The 26,696-nt window shown below is 48.8% G+C and overlaps 1 protein-coding gene across 1 annotated transcript in view; it reads left to right on the top strand.

Annotated features, from left to right (window-relative positions):
* The window catches only part of LOC105695210 (neurexin-3), a gene marked incomplete at its 3' end in the record, with an annotated part of 160,551 nt that overhangs the window by 6,623 nt on the left and 127,232 nt on the right, over positions 1-26,696 (top strand). The window contains exon 2 of the mRNA XM_023432059.1: positions 9,752-9,802. Coding sequence (XP_023287827.1) covers positions 9,752-9,802 — 51 coding nt within the window. The remainder of the gene's footprint in view (positions 1-9,751; positions 9,803-26,696) is intronic.

Below are 26,696 nucleotides of genomic sequence, written 5' to 3'. Positions count from 1 at the left end.
GAATTCCCAAGTGAGGGTGAATTTAATCCCGAAATTCCAGGGGCGCTTCCTGACGTAACGAGGGCGCTTCTTCGCGATTCTCACCCTCTTTCGCCATTTTTCAATGTACAAGTCGGTATGAATTTCGGCGAGTGTCGCAATGAAAGGGATCTCCCTAACATTAATTCCCGGATAATGGACGCGGGCAGAAAGGGGGATTCGGGTGCGCTTTTAATGGGGTGCCTGTCTTGAGGGTGACTTTTCTTTTCCCGAATTTCGGCGTTTCGCGGGGCTCCTTCGTCTAACGAGATCGCGCTTTTTTCGCCTTTTCTTTGTCTTTCTTTTTTTTTCTTTCATTCTTTTTCATTCTTTCCTTGGGGCGCCCTGAATTTTGCCTCGTGTCCCTGTGAGCGAAATTCACGTTGCGGTAATGCCGGGCTAATGGGCGGCGCGGAGTAAGAGCGAGGGTGGGTTTAATTTAATAATTCGAGCCGGACTCCGCGATCCCGAGGTTCGTTTCGCTTTTCCCGAGCCTGCTTTGCGAGCCTGCCATATCCCACGTATGCCATTTAGATGGACACGGGGATAGCGGAGCGGCCAGCAACAATGACCGGCCACGTACGGCCGGGGATTTATTTTTTAATTAAAACTTCGGAATATAAAATTCCGCGCCAAGTGAAACTCCCGCGCTCCGGGCCGCGCTTTAATCGCAGTCGAGCTTTTCCGCCCCGCGCTTCTCCCCGACACTCGAAATCGGATGTAAATGAACCCCGCTAGGGAAAGACCCGTAAACGAGACAGGACGGAAAAGTTCCACTTTCGGAGTGGACTTTAAAGAAACGACCATTCGAATGAAGTCCAGCGAGCGCGATTTCTCATTCTCGGCAAGGGAAGGAAGACATTTGCACTTTTACTCATAACGGCACTCCCTACATCGAGAAGAGAATCTCATGTTCCGGGAATTTCTTTAAAACTGAAACGCGCTTGAAACTTCGTTTCGATCCCTCACCTTATTATTTTAAGATGTGAAATATTTTATCAGTGCAATGCATCACGGTTAAACATTCGGTAGCTTTGAACGAAGGCTATATATATATTTTTTCTCTTTTTTGACGCCATTTAATAAAATAGTTCCCATGAAAGAAAATATTTTTCTTTCACGGTGCACTGATGAATTTTTGCTCTTCCTGTGGTATATTAATAGCAGAGAAATGCAATTTCACTGAATGTACATGTGACTATAAAGCTTCCTTTACAAAAAATGCATGCCAAATCAGTAAATAAATTTGAAATGTTGTTATTACTCGATGTGAGCGACCTACAGAGTCGTAAGAGAGAATGTTGCAACGATGAATTTAATTTCTGTCGCATAGGTAAAGTGATAGTGTTTCAGTTGTCGATATAATAACTAGATATCTGCAAGAGATATTACTGGAGAACTTACCGTTTCGACGGAGAAGTAAATGTTTATATTACAACGTGGATCGTTATTCTGTGTGCTGAATAAAAATCGGTCTCTAAAGTCTGGGAGAATAAAACGCTGGAAAAAGGGGAGGAAACATCCCTGGGTAATTTCCGATAGTCCCTAGGTCCTTTCGACGGGGCTCTTCTCCGGGTATCGAGCGCCTCCTCTCATCCGGCTCGCAGCATCCGTTCTCCCGGAAACGTGGGTTTTTGCATCCTGGACCGCTTCCTGCCTGCAGTGCTCTTCCTGCAGTTCCACGGAAGAGGGTCGCACTTTCGAGGGTAGGATCGGAGAATCGCAACCCTCGATGCTAATACGAGCCGCGATGGAGATTTTCGAGACGCGAATCCCCAGTATCCGCCCAGGTGTAGACGTATGGATATTTATTCAAATGCGTCCCCCGTAGATTCCGAAGTGGGCAAACTTAACAGAAGGCAGAATATCTCCCACCGCGAGAGCGGGGCTAAACCACCCCTCTATCGACCCCCAGCCTTAAGTAGCGCGGGCGGTTCCTCTTTCGTACTTTGGATTCTGTATTTTTAAAGCGACGTGGTCTATGTCAATATTATATTACCTTTCCTGCCAGTTGACGAGCCCACCTGCACAAGGAAGGTGATCGATTCAATATTAACGAGGCTTCCGTGCAACGACCGCGCCAAGTATGCACCCCCACCCTTAAATCCCAGAATTAATCCGCTAAGTATCCAGACGACCAGAAAATAAGTCCATGCGCCATTTTCGAACTTCCAGAGAAACTTGACGAGTCCAAAATATTCAAATCTCGGAATGGGAGGAAGGTAATTACCTCGGAGAAGCGGCTCAAAGAGGGGATACGAGGTTTGAAATGGGTTCTTCGTCAACCCCATCAACGCCCGAGGATCTGCCACGAAACCAAGTCACGGGCGACTATTTCGTCCAGATGTATATTTTCGAAGCTGCATAGAGTCTGTGTCAATATTAAATTACATTTGCTCTCCCTTGCACAGGGAGGAAAGTGGGCCAAAATTAACGGGGCTTCCATGCACCGAGTGCATCAAGTATGCACCCTCAGCCTTGAATTCCGGAATTATTCCGCTAAGTATCTAGACGATCCCAAAATAATTCCACGTGTCATATTCGATCTTCAAGGGTAACGTGGCGCGCCTAAAAATATTCAGATCTCGGTATGGGAAAAAGATAATTACCTTGGACGAGCGACCTAAAGAGGGGTTACGAGGTTTGAGATCGGTTCTCCGTCAACTATTTCGTTCATTTCCATATTTTTCAAGCTGCAGGGAGTCTGCGTCAATATTAAATTACATTTGCTCCCCCTTGCCCAGGGAAGGAGAGGGGGTTAAAATTAATGGGGACTTTAAACAACAAACTGCAATTTCGGGTAAAATGTGCGTTCCTAACTGGTAATTCTGGAGTAATCCCGCTTCAAGGGAAACGCGAGGAGGGCAAAAATATTTAAATCTCGACATGGGAAAAAGATAATTACCCCGCAGAAGCGACCTAAAGAGGGGTTACGAAGTTCTAGATGGGTTCTTCGTCAACCCCATCAAGGCGCTCGGCGAGCCCGATTATCCCCCACGAAATCGAGCCACGGGCGACTATTTCGTTCGCTCGTGTATTTTTGAAGCTGCAGGGGGTCTGAGTCAATATTATATTACGTTTGCTCCCACTTACGGGGGTCTGCAGAGAAGAGGGGAGATGGAAGTCGAGGGTGCACGTCGTGCGCGGCCCTGGCCTCGGTTCCGGGAGGGCTCCCTGCAACTTCTCCTACGAGGCCAAGCAGAAAGCCGCTGGATACGCAAATATTTGCGCTCCTCGCGAAACTTCCAAAGCGCCGGGATAAATTTCGAATTCTTTTCGAGGCTGTGGGGTGGTTGGGTAGGGGCCGGAAGCCGCGGGCTCTTTGTGCCTTGATCCGCCCCTGGCGACCTTCCGGCCGAAATCCAGAGATTTTTTCCCGACACCGAAATTGCCTCCCCTACTTGTTCCGCAAGTCGCTCGTCGTTCCTCGACCATGAGATCTCATCCCCCACGAGGAGCACCCTCTATCAAAAAGGGCATTAATATCATCATTCATTTAGTTCCATACTTGGTTTAATGAATTTACCTATGGGAATTTATTTCTAAACCGTTAATCGGCTCTCGGTAGATTCGGCCACCCAATATTGGAATAAAGGACCATAGTGACCAGGAAAAGTAAATTAATTACTTCATTTTCCTCCCAGTCGAAACGTCCCTTCGAATCCGCCGCGATCCATCAAATCCGCCCCCGATAGCGCGACACAAAGTTTTTCTACATTTACATAAACGCATCTATTTTTTGGGGTTAATTTAATGATATAATTACGAAGGTGTTATCGTGTCCGAAAGAGATCGTTACCTCGTTGAGGGCCTTTAAGAGTCAATGGCCGATCGGTAGTTCATCCCTTCCGTTAGCGTTAACGATATTTGTGAGCGAAAGGAGACAAAAAGCGGCTCCGAATATATATATATAAATAATTCCTATCAACGAAACACGGATATATCGGTCTTCTAGTTTCATATAAACGCGTTCACTTTCGGGGGTTAAGTATACAGCCATAAAGCAAACGCGTTTTGAGCTCCTCTTGCAGTTAATTAATGAATTACATGAATTGTACGTTTATATAATAGCATCTATTTTTGGGGTTAATTTAATGATATAATTACGAAGGTGTTATCGTATCCGAGAAAGAGAGAGCACCTTGTCGAGGGCCTCGAAGAGTCGATCGCCGATCGGTGGTTCTTCCAGTTTGCGACTCGAAGGGAGGCCACCCTTCCGTCGTCGTTAGCGTTAACGATAGCTGCCAGCGAACGGGGGTGAAAAGCGGCCAAGGGAGACATTAAAAGCTGCTTTTTGACTGCGCTCCTCGGGGGCGGGTCTCTCTCCCTCTCTTCGGCATCTCGCTGCACGGGCCGCAGGGTGCGTCATTACGCGGGCGTAATTCTACGCCGATGCAATTACAAGGAACCGGAATGCCCGAGGGAACCGACTGGAATACCCGGGAAACGGGGCGCCCTCTTAGCCCGTACAATTCCGTTGTAAAACGTAGCGATTTACGCGGGAATTTGACCCGGGGATCCACCTTGACGTTTGTCGAAACGAGCGCGTTTCCCTCCCTCTCGGAGCCTCCACCTGTTTCGTTGATATTTGGCGGCTCCGGAATAAAATTCCCCCCCGTCGCCCATTCCCGGAAACCGCAAAAGCAAACTAGCTTCGTGCAAGGAAACGCACCCTAATTAGCTTCTTTTCTATTGGATAAAACAGAATTATTTTTGTTAAAGTGCGGAGGAAAGTCCGCGCTCTAAAACGGTACGTCGAAATTTGAGCACCACAAAGCCGCAGCCATTTTATTGTACTTGAGGGACAAGGGAGGGTTACTGCTAGGAAAGATTCGCACCCCGTGTCGGTTATTACATATTTTTATAATTTTATAGGGAGGGGGTGATGGTACAGAGAATTGGGTACTAAGGGGTGCAAGGGTGGATTCAGACGACGTTCTAGTTTCCCTTCATATGTCGGCGTGTGTGCGGAAGGTATCGGAAAAATCCGCCCTCGATGTCGCCCTGTATCGCGACGCATCTCCATCCCCGAGGAGGGTCTCCGTTGATTTCAGGAGATCATCCTCGGGGAATCCTCCCAGGCCGAAGAAGTTCATTTTCGAAATGAGTCCTTCCAGCCGCGGAAATCCGAGCCGAAGTATCTAACGTGCCTCTCGGTCGACATGATTTTTCGCGGCCCTTTTGAAAATCGTAACACGAGCCTTTTCGCCCCTTCGCGGGGTGAAATCTCGGCAGGATTTTTATCCGCCGTTCCTCGGTAAGGGTGACTCGCGCCTTTGAATTCCTGGCTTTTCCGAAAATTCCTAAAAATTTCCATTAGATTAGCGGGATTTTACCGCTTTGTCGCGGTCGGGAATTCGGGGGTGCATCGGGGACGCTACATCCGAATTAATTGCATCCCTTCGTCGGGGCTAATCCTAGGGGGCTCGGGGTCGATTTTCGCTTCAGGGTGCGCGATGTTTCCTGGCGTATTTCCCGACGTCATCGGCGCAAACGATTGCATTTGCCGGTGCATTCTACCGAGCTTGCACCCCGGGACAATCCCGCGGAGTCGTTGCGGGGAAACGCGCTTCCCGACGAGCTGCCGTAAGCTCTTATTCGCCCGAGAAGCGTTTATTGTTCTTCAGTATTCATGAATTAATTTCCCAACAACTGCGCGACACCCCTCGGTGGCGTATAAACGCCGTTGAAACGAGTTTAACGCGAGTCTCGTTTTTTCAACGAGCATGGAAGGAAAACTAACGAGAGATGCAACCCCCTCCATAATAGGGTTGATAAGAAGAGGGATCAATGGCGAGAAAAACCAAGATTATCATAATCTTGATCTCGGTCTTGTTTATCATTAACTTCTTACGCACAAACAAATGCAAGACCAAGATCATGGTAGTTTTTGTCATGATTTTGTGTACTCGACTCTTGGGACCGATTACATCGACCGTGATTAAGGAAAAATGTCCGAAGATTAGTTAATCTCATCGTACTATATTTTCTGTCGCCCCGTCAGAAATTAGCTAATCAAATCCACTGAGATAACTCCCCGAAATCGGGTAATTAGTTTCAATCACCTCGATTAAGGATTTGAATTGGAATGTTGATGCAATCGTTTCTTCCTTGCTCAGTCGAGTTTTTGTTTTGTAGCTCGCTGCAAGACTAAGACAAACTTTGTTCGTCGGTACTCCTCGGTATCGGCGCTTGAGGATAATGAACCTCGTCAAGAACGCGGGGTCCGAAAATGATTTAATCCAAGGGATGGAAACTTCTCGGGGGGAGGAAAACTAATAAAAGGGAGATGCCTCGCGGAATTCGAAAAAGTTGGGGCATTCCTTTCGGCCCGCGAGTTCCGGGCTGGATCGGGTTTCCGCGACGCGGGGGAGGGCGTCGCGGCGTTTTATGAATTATTTCCCGGCATGAATAATTCAAGCCTGTTTACATCGACGAACTATCCGAAGTCTCGAGAGTCCGAGGACTCGAAGGGCTTGCTGACGCGGAAGTGGCAGCAGTCGGCTCATCGAACGGCTTCGAAGAGAGAGAGACCGGAAGTCCGCGCGAAGAAGCCGGAAGTCGGAAGGGAGGATCGGCTCTCGAATATTTATGATCCGGAAGAGAGCCCGAGACAACGGCAAGATGCATCGGGAATTCGAGGCCGCTTTCGAGATCATCTGCCCCTTCTTCGGGGTCCAAGTGTCCCCGAGAGGAGGAGAGCTCATCGATTCGCGTCCAGCGATGCACCCGGACTTCCGGGGAATAACTTTTCCATGCATACAAGGGGATTTCGGGATCCGGGGAATTAGCTTCCGTTGAAGGAACGCGGAAGGTCGGCGACCGGAAGCTTTCGAATATTCATGGGCGAGGCGCCGCCCGGGCGGAAATTCGGTCCTCTTCAGGCGAGCCTTGAATTCGAGGTCGACTTCCGGGATAATTGCGGGTCCTTTCACGGGACAAAGTGTCCCCTGAAGAAAAGCTCGATTCGATTAATTGCAGGAAGGAGAGCCGAACGTCGCGTGGCGTTACGAAGGGTCACTGAGCGTACATGCCGATAAAAATCACGATCCAGCAACTGCATTGCTACCCACGACCCCCATGCTTGTAATTGCTGGTTTACCCCCTACACGCAGAAAAATATTTGGGTGAATCGATACAATTTTTGTTGGTTCAACCACAAAATAAGGTCCCTATATGAAGAACCACATATTTAATTGACATTTGGTCAAAATAACCGAATTTCCGGTTAAGGGTTGAATCTTGATAAATCGAAGGGTAAGACCCATTCGGATGAATGCTCGGACACGTGTCTGTTTATTTTGTCTCTAGATTATTCTATATAAAGCTCATTAAAGTCCCCGACTCGATGTGACTTCTCATTATCAGCGCAGAGAGGAGTTACCAATCACGGAGAACTTTTCTCATACATTATCGAGTTTCTCCCCTGTGGAATCAGGACGAGGTTGCACTTTCTCTCGCTTTTCTCTCCCTCTCCCGGGCCTAATGGAAACGCAATGTCGAGTCTTCGCGCTTCCCTTTCGTTAATAAAACCATCAGGCACCTTGAAGAAGGAGAGTCTCGATTGCTCCCTGGAGTGACTTTCTGGGCTTCGGAAGAACTTCCCTCATTTTCCTCCCTGGCTATGTATGTGGCCCCACCTCTAACTCGAAATGATTTCCAGGATTTACGAACGCGTACGACTTCCGGCGTGCCCTCTTCCGGGGGAATCACCTGCTTCCGGGAAATCGTAACCGAGGCTCGACTGCGAATTTCGAGTTCGAGGATCGCCTCGAGGTCCTCGAAATCAATTCGGCCGCAGTGTCCACTTTACGGTCGCCGTCCGAGGGGGGAAATCGACGATTTTCCGAGGGTTGCCGTAAACACGGACCCGACCCCCGTTGATTTATCGCCCGCCGGGTGGAAAATGAGCGAGCAATTTCCCCGGCTTGGAAGGTCGGCGCTCGCGCCTTCATTTCCGGCGACGCGGACTTTTCTCTCCTCGGGAAAGACCGAGGAAAACCTCGACGAGGAGCCTCGGAAAATCCTCCGTGTTTCGGAATTACGCGCGTTTCAGAAAGTCTCCTCATCCGTCCTTATTAACCGGGGGGCGCGTCCACCAGGGTGCCCTCTCGAGTTACCCCATCAGCGTCGTATAGAGGGAGTCACCTCAGAATTCTCCACTGCAACAAAAAATTTTCTTCCTTCATATTGCATCGGTTAGATACTAAACAGTTATCAAAAAATCGGTCGATACACGCGGTGGATATTAAACTTTTAAACTAAACCGTATCGTTAGGGATTATTTGCTATTCTTAATTATTCTTTCGTGAAATGCCCCGACGCGTTTGGCACTTTGGTTCTCTCGGACATCATTAGTTTTATTTTTTATTTGGATTATCTTTTATTTCATTTCAAATGTAAAATTGTCAGTCATAATTGCGACCGTCCTATGTGAAGTTTCACTTCTAAAATAATTGATACTGGGTTATTTTTCGATCCTTGTTTCCTTTGCATAAAATTGTCCTCGTTCCTCAAAATTAACGAAAGAAAAGAAAAAAGGAGCGTTTCACTTTCCGAAGCAAACTTATTACCGCCCTGTAAGAAATTTCGCTTCGAAAGCAATTAATACCTGATTATTTCTCTTAATCCTTTATGACTTCTCAAGTTGCTCGCAGGAAATATCTGTCCCACCATAAGCTGCCAGTAAGGATACTTAACGATAAACGTCAGTTAAAACTAATTTGTGCTTCGTTATTATTTTTTTTAAATTTAATTAGACACATTTCCTAGCCTCTCGGAGGAGCTCTAAGATGCCGGGCGATCCTCGTTTCCTTCGCGTAAACTGTCCTCGTTCCCCGGGATTAACAAGCCTCCGTAAAGGCGTCTTCCCGCGTCCCGTGATTATGGCCTCCTCGTCGAAAGTCGATCCCGAGGGAGCGGTTTCTGGAATCGAGTCGTACAGCCAGGAGGAACGCGAAGAAAGTCGAGGGAGGCGCGTCCTGTTAACCCACTTTCTACCGAAAGGCAAATTCACGCGGACTCGCTCAGCCCGCTCGAGAAATCCTAAATAGGAAGACGAAAAGCTTGGGAGAAAATCCGGAAAAGCGAGACCCAGAAATTCGTGGCCGAAGAAACGAAGGATCCCGCATAATTGAAATATCCTACCATCCCCCGGTCTTCGCGGAAAATATTTATTCAGCCTCGCGTTTCGCGGCCCATTCTTGGGAAAGCAATTCCGCCCTAATTACGAGTCGGCCCACACGTGGATCCAATTACATTTTTCCTCCCCCATTAACGTAATAACCCTCCATCCGGCCTTAACGAGTGCGCACTTCGCGTTACGGCTTAACTGGTCGTCTGGAAAGTCGCTCGAATATTCCCGCGTTCCTCCTAAATGAAATTCTTACGGCGAAGAACTAAACAATCAACGGCGATCGTTTCGAGGATATTAAAAAACTTTAATCAGGCCGTCATCGCGCGCCCGCGGAAATCGCCCGGCACTCGTTGTCAGGATTTTGATGCAATCGATAATGCTCAATATGAAGTCAAATTCGTTGCTGTTCGGAGGTCCTTCCGAAAGGTAGGAAGAAATTCCCTAGAAAGTTCCCACCTTCCCCCTAACTTGAATCCTTTCGGTGAGGGCCTAACAATTAACGGCGATCGATCCGAGGATGTTAACGAAATTTCAATCAGAGTATCGTTGTTGGTATATTGATATATTTGATAATTAATATGTCGATTTTTGTTCCAGTGTGGAGGCTTTCCATGTGTGGAGGGTGCAGCGCAACGAAAGTCCCCGAGGGTGAGTACAACTGTTGGACACCTCTCGTGTCAGGGTGACGAACGATCGGTATTTCTCGATTCCGATTGCCGATCGTCAGTCACCCGTCCTTCCCGAGCAATTTCACCCCTCTTTCGTGAGGGGGCTATTTTATTGGCCGTCGAGGGGGATCGATCTAAAGGAGCCCTCGTCTCGCGAATCGACTCCGTCGCGAACGAGCGCCACAACAGGAAATTGTGGGTATTCCGTTGCTCCTTAGTTAATCGAATTATACGACAAATCGAATTAGACGTATCGCGATAGATCGATCGCGAGCCTCGCCGTGCGTGGGATTAGCCTTAGAGTACTTGTATGCACTTCCTGTACCCCCCATAGGAGGAAGCTCCTCCTGTTCGCACCCCCTTATCCCATTGGATCGGCTCATCGACAGGGAGAAGCATTAAAACCGGCTCTATCAAATTATTTGCAGGATTAAATGGAACTATGGGGGTGAAATTTACGTGGGGGTGGATTTTTTCAGAATTTTACTAGTAGAACTTCTCGGTATAAATGATTAGATAGAGAGAAGCATTAAAATGGGCTCTATCAAATTATTTGCAGGATTAAATGGAACTGTGGGAGTGAAATTTACGAGGGGGCGGATTTTTTCAGAATTTCACTAGTAGAACTTCTCGATATAAACATTTAGATAGGGAGAAGCAATAAAATGGGCTCTATCAAAAGGATTAAATGGAACTGTGGGAGTGAAATTTACGAGGGGGCGGATTTTTTCAGAATTTTACTAGTAGAACTTCTCGATATAAACATTTAGATAGGAAGAAGCATTAAAATGGGCTCTATCAAATTATTTGCAGGATTAAATGGAACTATGGGGGTGAAGTTTATGAGAGGGGTGGAATTTTTCAGAATTTCAGTTGTATCGGTACAATTTTTATTGTTCCAATCGTAGAATATAGTTATTACGAGGAAATGCTCCGATCGACATGACACAATTCTTTGGTAAATAACTTTCGGTTAATTACGCCAAATATTGTGATGGGTTACGTCAAATATTGAACCAGTTCGTTGAATTTAGCCGAAATATTCTGATTATCAACTGAAGTATCTTCTAAAATGAAGAAAATTTAACCCAAACACTCTGGTTGACCGAAGCAACAATGTTTGATCAAGAGATCCGAAATTCGGTTCAGTGGACTGCTACGTTACATAAAGTAAACCAAATGCAGTCCGATCGAACGATTTTCATCGATGAACCGAATTTCTGCATCCGCGTATAATTGCACTGAGAAAAAAAGATATCATCGAACCAATGAAAGATTTTTTTGAGGGGTACCAAATAAGTATGCTGTTAATTCAACGAATGCTTGGACTCAAACTCTCGAATCAGTTTGATTGGCAATATTTCTTTCGCTATTATGACAATTAATATGAATTTATTTCTGAATTGACAGAACATTGCTTTGGTACTACTCGGACATGTCTCTTTGGTACCATGAATTCCTTTTCCCAGGGTACGCGTCAACTTATCGTGTTACGAAGTGACCGAAAATAGTGGATAATGACCGAAAACGACGTCGGTCGTCTTTTTAGCATCCTCGGCCATGAGCAATTAGCGACGCGGCGAGTGCAACATAATAAACCGGAGCTCGTAGGGAGCTAATGTGCATAGGTGCAGTCGACAACTCCGACTGCAGCGACGAACTACCAAACGCTTTTATCCAGGCCGCGGCTCCTCATTTTTTCACTTTTCCTCGGCAATGCGAAAACTTCGTTCCCGGCCTCTCGTAGTCCCAGAGGGTTCGTCGATTAAGCCCCGGCCACGCACGGCCCGACCGGCCACGCATGAAAATTGCGCGACCGCGGCTTCCATTAAAACTCCTCCTCGAGCCCGGAATTTCTGGAATGTTTGTTGGCCCGGAATTTTACGACTCCACCGCCACCCGGACCGACGGCTAAATCCCGACGTTTATTAGTCGCGTTTACTTGCGGGATTAAATAACCGATTCGTCATTTGCCTCGGCGGGTCCGTCATTCAGGGTTGGGTGATTTCGCGTTTTCCCAAAGTCTTTGAAGTACATTACGCAAACCATGTAGTTCATCGTAGAGTACCGGTAAATTACGTTTCCAATATGAAGGGTGCCTCAGAAGTGCGATATACGGCATCCGCTAGATTGTAAACCTCTTTTAGCACGTATGCAAATACGTAGAAATTAATATGGAATAATCAGTCAGCTTGGCGACAATTTTTTCGTGATTTCCAACGATTTCGAGCGTTGAAATCCGTGACTTCCTGCGCGAGTGCCGTTTAAGGCGAACTATTTAGGTATACGTTTGAGAAGCGAATCGAGAAGTGAGAGGATACGCGATTTTCCATCCAATAATTTATTTAACATTCGAGGGCTGCATATCCTGCCGGGGGAGGCAGCAGACGTCGGAGGTCACTTTGACGAGAGTTGAACCGAGTTACCGAGGAATCCGCTTAAACTGGCATAACTAATGGGAAGGCGATTCAATTACACGAGGTACGTGCGAGGGGTGCGAGAAATTTTCCACGGGCCCCGCGAACAAAGCGGATTTCCTGCCCGTAGTCTCCTTCCCTCTTCTTTTTTTCGCCGTTCCGCTTTTTATTTACCCCCTTTATTTACCCTCGAGTGACGTCGGGGGACACTTTTGTCCCCGGCAAACCGCGGTTGCGCCCCGGAAGCTAAATCGTCCCAATTACCGAATGTCTCCTGAACAACGGCCTCTCCTATCCACCAGGAAATTCCCTATCCTTCCGAACGCGGCCAAACGTGCGCAGGAAAGTTCAATAACATAAAATAATCCAGTGATCATTCGGTAGATATCGTTTCTCCTCGTTTCATCCCCCTTGGAAGTGCGACACTCGTCCCTCTCAATGCGACACTTGCGCCGGGCGGGTGGGTGGGTGGTGGGTGGGAATCGGCATCAAGAGCCATACAAAGAACTCCCGAGAGACCGAATTATCCGACGAATTTCATCCTCTCTGTCTGGATTGAGAATCTCGAGGCTAAAAACTTTTTATTAATCGAGCACTGACGTTCGCGAGAGACCCTTTGCTCCAGATTCGCGCCCTAATTTCGAAGATCCATCGACGGTGGTAATAATTTTTCGAACCACCCCACGACCTCGAGGGAGGGACGAGAATCGATTCTCGATTGAATGCGTATGTCCTACTTGGAAAGTGGAGGTTTTCGATTGTCCTGCCGAGGGTCTTTCAGGGATCACCGAGGGCTTTAAGCACGAGAACTCGAGAGGGGGACTAAGGTGCGAGGAAAGTGAAAAGCGTCGAAATGAAGGCCAGGAAGAAGAGGGTGTTTTCCTGCCCTCGAAATTTCGAAGGATCTTCCCTGAATTTCTCGCGCTCCTTTATACAAGGGGGAGGTGCAAGGAAATGCTAAGGGTCTGAATTATCCATCAAATTTTACCCTCTTATTTCAATACTTAAAAATCCATACACTTTTATTCATTAGCGAGAGACCCTTTGCTCCAGATTCGCGCCCTATTTTCGAAGATCCCTTGACGGTGGTAATAATTTATTAAGCCGCCTCTCCAGGCCTCGAGGGAGGGAAAAGAATCGATTGGACGTGTAAGTCCTACTTTAAACGTGGGGATTTTCGATTGTCCTGGCGAGGGCCTTTCAGGGATGGCGAAGGGTTTTAGGCGCGAGGATTCGAGAGGGGGACTAAGGGGCGAAAAAGTGACAGCCGTCGAAATAAAGGCCGAAAGGAGGGAGAGGGTATTTTTTTTCCCCCTTGAGCTGTCGAAGGAGCCTCCTCCTTGCACTCCTCGCGCTCCTTTACGCCGTTCTGCATCGCGTTGACTCGCGGATACCCACACAAGAGATACCAGGAGGGGTGGGAAGGGATGCGAAGATACAGGAGGAGATACAGGAGAGACGTTCAGGGACACGAAGAGACTCGGGGAGACCCACAGAAGCCCACAAAGCGACACACGGAGGAACCCACGTTCCCCTTTGGGTCTCTTTGGGCGTTCTCCTTGGGTCGGTCCCGCCATTGTCCCGAGGCCTCTTCGAGGCCGCGAAAGGGTTCGCAAACACCCTCTTCCTCCTCTTCCTCTGGGATGAAAATAGGTTCGAACTCGAGAGCCGGAGGTGTCCTCGGTCGGACCTCTCGGCTGGATCTTCTTCCCGGGATATACGAGTCGCTGACCCGTGCATAAATGAACGTTATGAATCTCCCGGGGAATATTCATCCGCGAGAGCTACCTTCTGCTCCTTCGACCTCGAAGACCCGACCCGAACTCTTTGGCTCTCGCTTCAGTCGCGGAATTGAGATATCGGCGCCTGGACGGGGTCCCGAGGGACCCCTGGGATGAGACCTGCACAGGGACTCGGGAGAAGAGGAACCTCTCTCTCTCTCTTTCCTCTTACGAAAGATGTCGCTTGGAAATTTTCATATGCTGATACTCGGCGGATTTCCAGCTCGCGTGACTAACTTCAAGGGTCTCGTCTCACAGAGAGTCGATCTCTCGTCGTGCTCGCACCTAGATATGCAAATGTAGGGCATGATATTTTTCATCTCGGTTTTGATCTCGCACACTTGAACTTGGACTGCGAGAAGTACGATACCTATTTTACTCGTCAATACTCGCCGCTCCCCTCGTAGAATTTTTCTCTCCAGCGTATTAATTTCGTCGATTTTTTGAGTAAAGGAGCACGGGTTATAAATCGCTGCGATTTATCGCAACGGGCGGAGATACCTTAAGTGGACGCGCAAGGATTTCATAAGAGATTGAATTTTATGCGGAATGATATTTTTCAAGATGGCGTCGATATCCGAGGTGGCCGCGCTTCGAGATGCAGATCCGACTCCGCGGTGGTTCGATCGTTCCCATCGGCGATTGCACTCGGGCCGGTGCATCGAGTCAAGGGGAACTTACCAGGGGAAGTGCCGGATGAAATGGGGCGAGAGGGAGGGCCCGGAATGCGCATTATCTCCCGGTTTATGCATTCGCCCTTGATAAGATTCATCTCGCGCGGCGAGATGTAGAAATCTCCGCGATTGCGGCGGCTGCATTTCCGCGGGCGAGCAGACGGGTCGTTCCATGCAAATCACCGAATCCCTCCGCATAATGCCCACTCCTGTGTCGCCTTTTTCCCGTCCCGAAAGATCCAAGGCGAGCCCTGGACCTGCGAAAAAGTTCCCATCTAACATGGGAGGCAAAGATAGAGAGGGCCCCGAAAAATCGTCCTTGGAACCGCCAATTAACAATTTTCAGGGGACGCGTCGCGGCGCCAACAACGGGGGTCGCTTTTGATCTGGCCGCCGACATTAATTCGAAAATGCCAGGAAAATCGCCCGCCGAACATATATCGGTATTTCCCCTTTGATCGCGCGTCCCCATCGCGCCCCGAGATCGCTTTTTGCCAGCGATAAACTCCTTTGCGCGGCCGCGCTGTTTGCCGCGGGTGCAAAATTCCGCAAAATCGCTCAAAATGAAAATTAAACAAATAACCTGTTAACCTGGCTCCCCCTAGGAAAAGCTGAAAATCCTATTTACCCGAGAACGCGCACGACCTCCGCGCTTTCACGTCATTATTAGCAATTAAAATCATAACGGACGCATTTTTATACAAAACGAGGGAAATCTTTGGCAGAGGGTGAAATTAAGGGGATTTGCTGGTAAAATTATCTCTCCCCGTGGTTGCAGGCTCGGGATCGAATTTACAGCCGGAAATGCCGGGGAGCTCGCTCGGGACACGCGAGGGAAAGATTAAAGCTCGCAAAAGGGCGGCTTAAAAAATTCGCGGCCGCGCTTGTCGCACTTACGAGAGTGAGTAATGGCGCGTTTTCGGAAGGAGTGGAACTCGGGAAAGCGGAACGCGAAGGTCGCGAAAACCCGGCGGCCGTTTCGCTAAAACGGCCGCTTCGTGATAGGTCGAAGGGGATCGATCGATTTGCTTTCGAGAACTGTTTAAAATTCGACGTCGCTCATCGAGACAGGATCGATACGGAGGGTGCCCCGTTCCCATCAAGAATTCATCGGCCAGTCCACCAAAAACTGACCTCCACCCTTCCGGGTTGATCTTAACTTTTCCTTGACCTCGATCAATTTCGGTCTTCGCAAAAACACCCTTGGTGCAAGAAACTCCTGGGTCGAATGTATCATTTCGTAAATTACAGGGAAAAAGAAGGTAAATTGAACCCTTCCAAAGAAATACTACCTTCGAGCTCATCGTGAATTCCTCCTCGCCAAGTAATTCCGATAGGATATGTTAATGATATCTGCACCTCCACCCTTCCGGGTCGGTCTTGACTCTCCCCCGACTTTCCTCAATTTAACTCCCCGCAAGAACACCTTCACCGTAAAAACCCCTTCCGCTAAATGAATTATTTCGGAAATTCCCCCCGAAAAACGAGATTACTCGGATCACCGCAAAGAAACACTTGTCCCAACTTCACCGTTCCTCAGATTTTCAACTTTCCCAGTTTCGGGTAATCCACCCAGAGCAGGCTAGTAAAGTAAGACCAGTTAAAACAAAAATTGGATGTGGAGATATTAATTATTCATGTAGAACTCGAGGAGGGGTCCAGAAGAGCGGGGTCCTCCGGGGAGCCAGGGACGGGAAGGATGACCTCCCTCTAAGATGAAAGCTCTTCCAGTCCGAGCGAGTATGATAAGGTCGAACGATTCCTCCCTCGACTGGGAGGAATTAAGAGCACGTCGCTTCCTTTTAGTCGCGGAGGGCGCAATTCCGCCAGTCGCGGGACCGAGGGATGATATCCGAGGCTGCGGAATCGGGGTCGCGCCGCGGCCTGTGAAAAGCTCGAGCAACCCCCTCGAGCTGGGGTTGTTCAACCCCTCGCGGCGAGCTTTCTTCGCGGGATTTCGAATTCCGTTTGCGGCCGGCTGGGCGTAACGAAGTCGCCGGGCTGTGCGAGACAGGAGCTTTTTTTTTCTACCCCGCTTCCGAGGCCCTAAAGCGGCGCGGGGGGTGGGTGGGTGGGAGTGGGTGGGAGTGGGTGGAAGGTCGCCGCGGATTAGCGGAGTTCTAGAGAGTCGTCCCCTCAGGGATTCCTCGGGATAACCACCGGATCTCCGACAATGCCGATTAGTTTCCCCTCCAAGTGTGGATCTTTTGACCCGCCTTTTCTCCTTGCGCCGCCATTTTGGCGAACGACCGCCATTTTGGTGGCAAGATCGGTTTACCCCGGAGCCCTCGATTGCCTTTCTTCCGTTCTCTCTTCCATCGCGATCTTCGAGTTCGACGGGAAATAGAGCCGGAAATTTCGCCCGGGACTCGGCTCGCTTGATTTCCCGATTAAATATTCAAATCCTCCATTCGAGCTTTTAATTCGCCGCGCATTACTCCCCGCTCGGAAAGGGACTTCTATACGAGCTCTAGTGTTCCCTCGCTGGGGGTTGTGAATTTTGAAATACTCCGTTAAATTACACTCCCTGGGTCCTGTCGCGGTGATTTTGGGGTGCGGTTCCCTCTCTTTTTTTTTTTTAATTTTTATGTATTGCCGATTAGTTGAACGAGGAATCACGTGGGGGTGGCTGATTAAACTGAAAAATTAAAGCCCCGAGTATATGAGTTTCGAAGCGGCGCATTTCTTCGAGCAGTTTCACCAGAAAGTCTGGGCTACATTCATTTGAAAGCACGTTATTCAGCCTTCAAAGTAGAATCGCTGCATCCCCCCTCCACCCTCCCCGCAGGTTGTGAATTTTGAAAAACGATGCCGCGTTTCGGATACGCCGGGAAACCAACGTAAGAAACTCGAGCCCCGAAACGAGATTTTCGAGGGTCGCCCCTTCAGGGGCTTAACCCAGAAAATTTCTACATGTTTCTAGACATTTCCTTCACCGCGCTTTGTTTTACTCGAAAACTTTGCTCGCTCGCTCCGGTGATCCTTGAAAGTTCCCGCGGAGCGACGACGCGACCCGTTTTTTAGTTTCCAAGATTTCCGTCTCCCTCGTCTTCGTAGAAATGTTCCGGTTGTTGGAGGGAACGCGTCCAGGACGCCCATTAGGTGTCGCAGAGTCCCCCAGGTTTTCTAGATAGAGCGAATGGCTGGAAGATGAAGGAGGGATGGAAGGATTTAGTCCTGGAAATCGACCTCGGCGACGTTAAGGGCATTATCAGCATTACCGGGGTACCACCTATTCACGGTGGGAGATTTCCTCTGTATTCCTTTTTCCCGGAAAAAGGTCTTCCGCATATGTAGCGACCCCTCGAGATGCTCCAAGGAAGTTGGAAAACTGGATGAACTCGTGAAAGCGTCTCCCGAAAATTCTACCTAGGATTAAGGGTACTCGGGGGAAAAATCTTTTTGGATGTAAAAAAATCCCGGTAACTTGGGTAAGTAATTTTTATTCATTATCAAAAGGCATTTCCGAGGTCGTTCACGGTGGGACCATTTTCTCGTATTTTCTTTTCTCAGAATAGATTTTTCATTGCGAGTCCTCGAGATGTTCCTACGAAGGTAGGAAAAAGTGATTAAGGTGAAGTGAAACACGTTGAGGAACTTGATCGACGTCGAGAAGTCAGATTTTTCTAAATGCCTACGTTGTCGACGTTCGTTTTTATATTGACAGCTGTGTCGAATTATATTGGGTATTGTACCAAATGGCATACTCCCCCTGTCGTTTTCGTACAATAATTATAAAGAAATCAAAGTAAAACTCCAGAAATCCTCTGGATGCATGCTTTCTGGGGCCCTAATTGACTGCAGAGGGACCCCCTGCGCCATCTGTGATTTCCAGGTCAATTAAATTTTCACACCGAGACCTCGTATTACCATCGTTTTGGTATACAAGCGCATACAACACTTTTTTTGCCTTTATCCCGTTCAAATGAGAGTTTATCGATTACGAGAGTGTTCTAAATTGTCGTAAAATTGTCCTGACCCTTTCGATTCTCATATCAGAGCCTTCGATAATTGTATATCCATTGAAATATGAGGGCTTGACGCCATTTTGGTTCTGGTCTGGGCTGAGTTAAATAATTTTGTTAAAAAATCCAAATTTTGAATGTGTCAGGACAATTCTTAGATGATCGGGAGTGATGTGTCAAAGTTTCGGACAGTTTGGTCTAATACCCTTAAAAAAAAGTGTTGTATTCGAATCGTCTGATTTGAAGGGTGTTTCACTTCACCTTAACGACGATTCTTGAATCCTATCAAAGACTATGGATATTTGGGGAGGAAATAGAAATTCCCGTCACTGATTTTTATTCCACAATTAACCTATCGGGATTTCATATCGTTCGTTCACGGTTTGATATCGTTCCTCCGTGATTTCGTGTATTGCTCGATTTGTTATCAACGAGGGAGAGAAGAAGAGTCTGTCCGACGATTTTCCGCGAAGGGACGCTCGCGAATTTTCGCGCGATCGGCGTTCCGCCCCTTATCGTCGTTCCTGTACCTGGGCCAACCCCTGTTCAACCCCTGTTCAACGGGGTGTCTGACCGATAGAGCGTCCGTTATCAACCGCCGCCCTGTTACGAAGAGCTTTTCCGCGCGGAACCGGGCGGGCAGCTTTGATGCGCGCCGAGTGTGAACGCGGCGATTAACCCCGCATCAACCCCCTTATAAACTACCCCCGCGAGTACACAGAGGCACCCCTCCCGCTTTTATCTCCTCCTTTTTTTCTTTCCCTCGCGGGTGGGTATTATCCCCGTCTCCCTTGCGCCACCCCCATAAACACGCGTGCTCTCGACTACCCTCTGTAACCCCTTCCTCGCGGCCCCCCATTCATGGGGGTCTATAATACTCGCGCGACGCGCATTTGCATGCGGATCGGGGAGATCAAACGAAAGGCAGGCGGATCGTGGAAACCGTGGGTATAAAAGTCCCGGGCGAAAAGTCTGGTGGGGTCGTTTGACGATTTTTTAACGGCGCCCCCCGCCAAAGTGGGGACGACTGACTTCAACCGCTAGATGGCATTAGCATCGAATTCGGGAGGTAATTAAAACGTACTTTCTCGCTCCGATGAGGGAGGCGCATCGCATTATGGTCGACATTTACCGAGATCCCAAATCACTGGTTCGAAACCCGAAAATTGCGAAAAAGGGGTTCAATAAATGCTCGTTGTGGAGGTAAGCTGTCGACGCGTGTTCATATGCGAGTGATGTTCGATAAGTGGTCATTATCACATTAAAAAGAGCAACAACATAATTTACGCGCTCTTTTACCTAGGAAAGATAGAAAATCCCTCCCAGATGAGTACGCGACATTTTATCTTGAAAACGAGCACTCATCCTCGACCGGTTGAAAAGTGCGCTCGTAATCGTTGTCCCCGTGAGGCTTTGCAAAATCGCAGGAGTGGTGAGTGCCCTTAAGTGGTTTCGTTCTCTTTGATGTAAGATCGAGAGGGAGAGAGAGAGAGAGTTCGGACAGATCGGCTTCCCGACCGGAAGCAGAAAGGCGTCAGCGCCGAGGGCGACGAGCTCTTGGCACGAGGGCCGTCTAGCCGTGTAATCATTTTTGGCAACGAGAACATTGCCCTACGTAAAGACCGGCTGGAATTTCGCCAGCGAGGTCCGGCGGAGTTCCTCCACCTGTTACCGTCCGGCGAGGGGCCGCCATTACCGGTATTGGACGCCGTATGGACCCTTCTTCACCCTGGGGTAGCGAGGAGCAAAATCGGCATTGGCCTTGCAGTCTCGATAACAGACTTGTGATAATTGGAAGGCCAAGACCAAGACTTAAGTACGCAATGCCAAGACCAAGGCCAGCTCAAGATCTTGATCCTGCTCCTTCATTTCCCAATGCACCTGGGCTCCAGTTTCGTCCCGTAAGAGCGTCCTTAAAAATCAATTTCCGTATCCCAAAGGGAAGACCCCCAGGTCGAGTCCTTTAACCCAGCGGAGCATCCCGGGAGGAATCCCGAGAGTTCACGGCGGTAGAATTTCGGGAATTCTTTCGCGATGGAATTCCGGGGTGTCCTTTGAGGGTGGCTTCTCCTTCGGAACCGCTCCCCGGCCTCTCCTCCTCTCCCTAGCCCTTTTCCTCGCCCCCGCGCCTGCGCATGTACGGAGTGGTACGCACTCGAAACGTTTGTACTTCCTGTTAAGGAGGTGGAAAACCTCGCCGCGGGATGACGGCACTAGACGTAACGAGGACGCGCCCCACTGGAACATCCAACCCCGCCATGACCCGACCCCCCTCACCCCCCACCCATACCTCGCTCCGTGTCAAGTGGCATGGCACTTTTGTGCATTCCTAAATAACCCCGGCGCCCTCGACGCGGCCCTCCAAAAACCGGCGAGTTTTCGACGAGGCTCCAAGCTCCGCTGGAAATAGCGCCCCCCGCGAGCTTTTCCACCCCCTGCCTCTGATCCGCGATTTAATGACGCCGGGCGATGATAACCGGACATCCGGTGCATACTAAATGAGCTACAGAGCCCATTGATGGGTTTCGGTTCCCGTTTAGATGTCCAATGATGGATCATGCGGCTTAGGACCGAAATGGAACGGCTATCTGCATAATTATGCACTTCGGTCATGCATACCTGCACAGAGAAAAGTGTTAGGTTAAATCAAGACAATTTCTGTTGGTTCGGCCACGGAATATGATTATCAGATGGATAACTAAGAATTGAGATGATCACATCCTTTGGTTAAAGTGGCGTCAAATAGGCCGCGTTTATGAAACTTTTTTTTTTAAGCGGGTGTACCGAGTCGTTTCAAGCTTTACCCTGTGAATATGGAGGCTGGTAGGTAAGTACTGACGCCTGAAATTTCAATTTTTCAAAAATTTTCTTTTGGTGGGATATTCGGTCGATTGCGGGTTTCGTATGTGTAGTGTGGAAGAGGGCGGAGAAGCGCCGGAACGCGGCCAAGGAGCGGCGAGAATTCCCCCGGTGTATCCGCGGCACGGCGTATTCCGTATCGCGGCATGTAAATATGAATGAACGAGCTCGAGGCTAGAGTCTCGGTGCGCTTTATGCAGATGCCGAAGCATGGGAAGTTTTAATTAAAGGAATTTATGAGTCGCCCCGCGACGTTTAACCGCACCCGCGAACTTTCCCATGGCGCCTTCGCGCCCTCGCCGATTCCGCGCGAACTGCGGCCCACCCTCTAATCCCTCCCCACGATATCAGGAATTATCAGCCGGGGGTGAGTTGCGTCCCTTTAGCTCTGGCCTTTTTATTTCGATGGAAGCCCCCGACTTCCGGGTGCACGGGCACTCCGTGGGTTATTCACGGAGGCGCCGAAAGCGCGGCTGCATTTCCGCAAGCCGAGTCCGCTGGATGCAATTCTCGCTTCTGAAAAAGGAAACGGAAGTAGAGGGGAAAAAAGGACGACCACCTCGACATCCAAATAAGCTCCTCGCCTGTCTGGTGGAGAGGGGTGTCCCGAAAAGGCGAATCTCCAAAAACCGTCTAGCCCCTCCTTCCTTTTGCCCCTAATGCGCCACGTGGACGCACCCTCGTGGATGTGTCAAAGAGAATTTTTGCTACTCCGGTCGATTCACTTTTAACCTCTCCTCTTCTTGGAAGACAGTTTTATTTATGGTTTTGAAGTTTTATAGAAATTTAAGCTCATACATTTTCTCGCCCTTAATGCACCGTGTCGATGCACCCCCCGGAATGGTGTCAAACTGCATTTTCATCACTCGAGTCGATTCAACTTTATCCTCTTCTTTCCTCGGAAGCCACAGTGTTTTTCACAATTTTTTAAAAAATTAACCTTTCAACCCCCTCTTTTTTCTCGCCTCTAGTGCGCCACGTGGATTTTCATGGATTCACCCACGTGAATTTCTTCGTCCCTAATTGACATGTACGCACCCTCGAAAAACAGCCAAAGGGTACCTTTATCGTTCGAATCGATTCACTCGAAATCATTTCTCTCGTTGGAAGACATTATATAGAATTTTTAAAATCGGGGGAAAACAAAAAGGTTGGGACTCGGCAATTAAATCTTTCCTCCCCCGACGTCGATATTTCTCTCGAGGCTTCTTGGGCGGAAAGTCGAGCACCCGGGGAGAGAAATCGGCCCTTCGGGTAGGGTGCGGGAATATCTCCGAATAGCTCCTCGTAACGAGGAGGAGGCAAGTTCCGTCATGCCGGGAAACTTATTCCATAAAAGCGATCCCGCGAACTCTAATATTGCCAAATAGAAAGGTAGGGAGGACTCCCTTTTGCCGGGCGCGCAGCTTCTCGCGAGCACTCGGTGTTCCGGCCTCGATATATGTATATATATATACACATATATATATCGGTATATATATATATCTACGTATATATATATATATAATATAGGCGGATTCGCCATGCCGGACCACTCGGCCGCGATATTGCATTCCGCCGTATCGATATTTCTGGCGGGGTATAGATTATCGCCAGCCGACGTTCCGGGGCCGATCCCCGATCGCGACGTCCGCCAGGATGAAAACTCAATTATAACCCGCGATTAAGGGCGACGTGGGCGATTCCGATGCACCGTTGCACCCTTTGCCGCGATCGAGTCCGATTTTTACCCCCGGAGATGTATGCCCGCGGAACAAATGCCCGAGGGATGATCCCGATTCCCGACGAGGTCGCCGTTTAATTGGAACGTGATTCAACCCTATCGAGCGTGATTTCGAGCCGATCGGGAGGAATCGACGACTATACGAAAGTTCTTAATAAAGCGATACCAAAGGGGTGGAGGGGTTGACAAATTTCCCTGGATTATTGAAAGTGGAACCAATCGAGGCTCTTTGGTCGAGGGCTCGACTGAATTTTTCTCGTTTGAAAGTCGGAAATAAATTTGGATGGGGTCAAGGGGGGCAGGTTGGGGTGACGTTCCCCTCTGGCGGGGGTTGTCATGAATTTTCGGGGATGTTTGCACGGAGTTCGGTCGCCGAGGGCCTGCATTGTTAAATCGCGCATCGGGAACTCGCGGCCGTCTCTCGAGGGGGATGTAGCGGGAAGAGGATTACAATTCGGGGGTTGCATCCCTCTCCGCGTTCCTCGACTCTTCCGGTGATCCGACCGGTTTCGAGGTCGACCTTAAACGACGGGGGGTCTCGTAAGCTCGAGACGACCCCCCGCGAAATTCCTCCCACGTTCGGGCGGTTTCGGCGCACTGCCTGCGCGCTCGTAAACCGGAAGTAGACGACTTTCCCTCGGGACCCGGGGGCAAGGGGTGGGTACCCTTGTCCCAGACACGCGCGTCATCGGGAGAAAAGATCGACGGTCTCGGAGGAAATTTATCGACTTTTCTTTTATGCTCATGCCTCAAACGAGATTTTTCTTTACCGCCTCCCTTGAGTTATCTCGCCGATTTTCGTTCTTTCGTTTAAATTTTCCCTATCACAATCCTTTCGAGTAATCTCTTCCGTTTCCTTCCATCGAAATTTAAAACGCGACGTCTTTTTAAACTTCTTCTCCCTTCGAGTAATCTCGCCGCCTCGTCCTCCGGATGGACCTAAGGACCCCCGAAGTGCGAGACGCCGGTGCGTCCTCCAGGCAAAGTGTCTCAGAATGGGCCAATCGGAAGATCCTCCAGGGAAGAGTCGGTGAATCGAGGTCTCTTCGCAGACGTTCTCCCTCGATTTCGAGTCCTCCGCCGGAGCCGGAGAAGAAAAGATCGCACGGGGCGGGGGCGGCAAAAAGGAAATGGACCTCTCCGATAAACGACGGGCCCGGGTTAAACGGCGGCCAGACACCGGAACGACGGAGCGCCGGATGGCACGGCGGAAAAGCAATTATTTTCGTGCTCCAAATCCTATTCCCAATTACCCCCGGCCAAGCCGGATCTCGTTTCCGCGATCTGCTGACGCCCCGAACTTCTCGGTCGACCTGTATAAGCGCCATGCCCCCTCGCCGTGCCGTTTCCCGAAAAATCCATCCCCCCAACCTCACCCCACATTTCCCACTAACCCCTTCCCAGTAAACTTTGTATAAATAATTCCCACCCAACCATCGAAATTTCAAACTGGAGGCTTGCTGAATATCCATCCATATATTCAACCTACGTAACCCAACTAAGTCTTCTGTAGTTTCTATATAATTTTCAAAGTCCTGCATTACACCATGTACACTGACGGTCATGAATGGATTCTTCGTCTATAAGGCGCCCCCAGGTGGTGGGGTCGACCCTCTCGTACCCGCTTCTACGTCTTTTTACGTCTTTGTACTGTTTTTTTCGCACCTGCTTTCCCTGCAGCTCGACGAGGAAGGTGCATCCCTTCAAATTGGTCAATCGCCCAAGGGGTTGGGATTTTTTTCAGGGGAAGATACAGGGGTTCGAAGCGATTTTCCAGGGGGTCCATGACGCTTTCAGTCTGCCTTCGGGCTGCCCTGTCCCCGGTGAATTTTTTTCCCACCTGCAATCTCTCCAGCCCGGCGGGGAAAATTCTTCAAATTGATCCATGATAGTCCTTCTCCATATTATCTAAAAACCTAGTTAACGTCTGTAAATTCAGATTCCGAGAAATTTCTATCAGATTCGACGATCTGAAATGTTGTCAAAAAAAATATTATCGCATCGGAAATTCTGAATATATTACAGGAATAAATTATGACGTGCGTTACGAGGGCGATTCCAGGGAAGATGGCGACTGGCCGCAACGCAGGTTCCCGCGGTATGGCTAACGATCGTTTTCCCATGGAGCTGCGAATTTAATTGAATTCGAGGGCGTTTAAGTGGGTCGCGGGCTCGGAGTAGCGGCAGTGTCGAGTAGGCTCCATTACTGGCCCGATGGAACGAACGCGCTAGCATAAGCAAGCTGTACTCTCCACGGCTATTAGATTTCACGCTCGGCTAATCCAACTAGACTACTCGTACTCTGCCCACAGCCATTCTACCGGCCACGTGCGTCTACGCTCTTGGGACCGTATTCCGCGTATGGCGGCTCGAACATCCCCCGATTACGTCCACCTGCCGGAAAATTGCATTCCCAAGACGCGACATTTCCAGGGGAGTGCCCGAAGCCCTTTCGAAACAATCCACGAGGTCCTACGCGTGTCGAAAATAATTTCCAATCGTTTTTTTTTCTGCATTTATCAGTTATTGTCACCCTTGTGTCTTGTTGCTACCTTATCGCCAGTTGCTTTCGAAACGATCATCAGGAATGAGCGCGTGCTTAAAGTAACTTTAACTAATTTTCCGCATTTTTCCTGATTACCCTAAGAACCCACCCTTGCACTACGTCACTTAAGGTGATGAGAAAGACGCCGAGGAACTTGATCGACGTCGATAAAGAGGATTTTTCTAAATGCCTACGTTGCCGACGTTGGTTTTTATACTGACAGCTGTGTCGAATTATATTGGGTATTGCACCAAATGGCATACTCCACCTGTCGTTTGCGTACAATAATTATAAAGAAATCGAAACAAAACTCCAGAAATCTTCTGGATTCATGCCTTCTGGGCCCTAATTGACTGTGGAGGGACCTCCTGCGCCATCTGTGATTTCCAGGTGAATTAAATTTTCACTCCGAGACCTCGTATTACCATTGTTTTAGCAAAGAAACGCATACAACACTTTTTTTGCCTTTATCCCGTTCAAATACGAGTTTATCGATTACCAGAGTGCTCCAAATTGTCGTAAAATTGTCCTGACCCTTTCGATTCTCATATCAGAGCCTTCGATAATTGTATATTGATCGAAATATGGGAGCTCGACGCCATTTTGGTTCTGGTCTGGGCTGAGTTAACAAATTTTTATAAAAACTCTAAATTTTGAATGTGTCAGGACAATTCTTAGATTACCAGGAGTGATGTGTCAAAGTTTGGTCCAACACCCTTAAAAAAAAGTGTTGTATTCGCATTGACTGATTTGAAAGGGGTTTCACTTCACCTTAATTGCCTTTTTAAATAATCCGCGGATTAGTACAGGCTTGACGTAGCGTTCCGTCCTTCTTCGCACTTGCCCTAAAAAACTCACCCTCGCGTCGTATAGGCACCAAGTTTGCTGTCGCAAACGTCGTAACCTATAA

Source organism: Orussus abietinus, unplaced genomic scaffold (assembly GCF_000612105.2).
Source record: "Orussus abietinus isolate OABI.00-Male unplaced genomic scaffold, Oabi_2.0 scaffold134, whole genome shotgun sequence".
In the NCBI taxonomy this organism is placed as follows: Eukaryota; Metazoa; Arthropoda; class Insecta; order Hymenoptera; family Orussidae; genus Orussus; species Orussus abietinus.
This window is presented reverse-complemented; position numbering and strand designations above follow the sequence as displayed.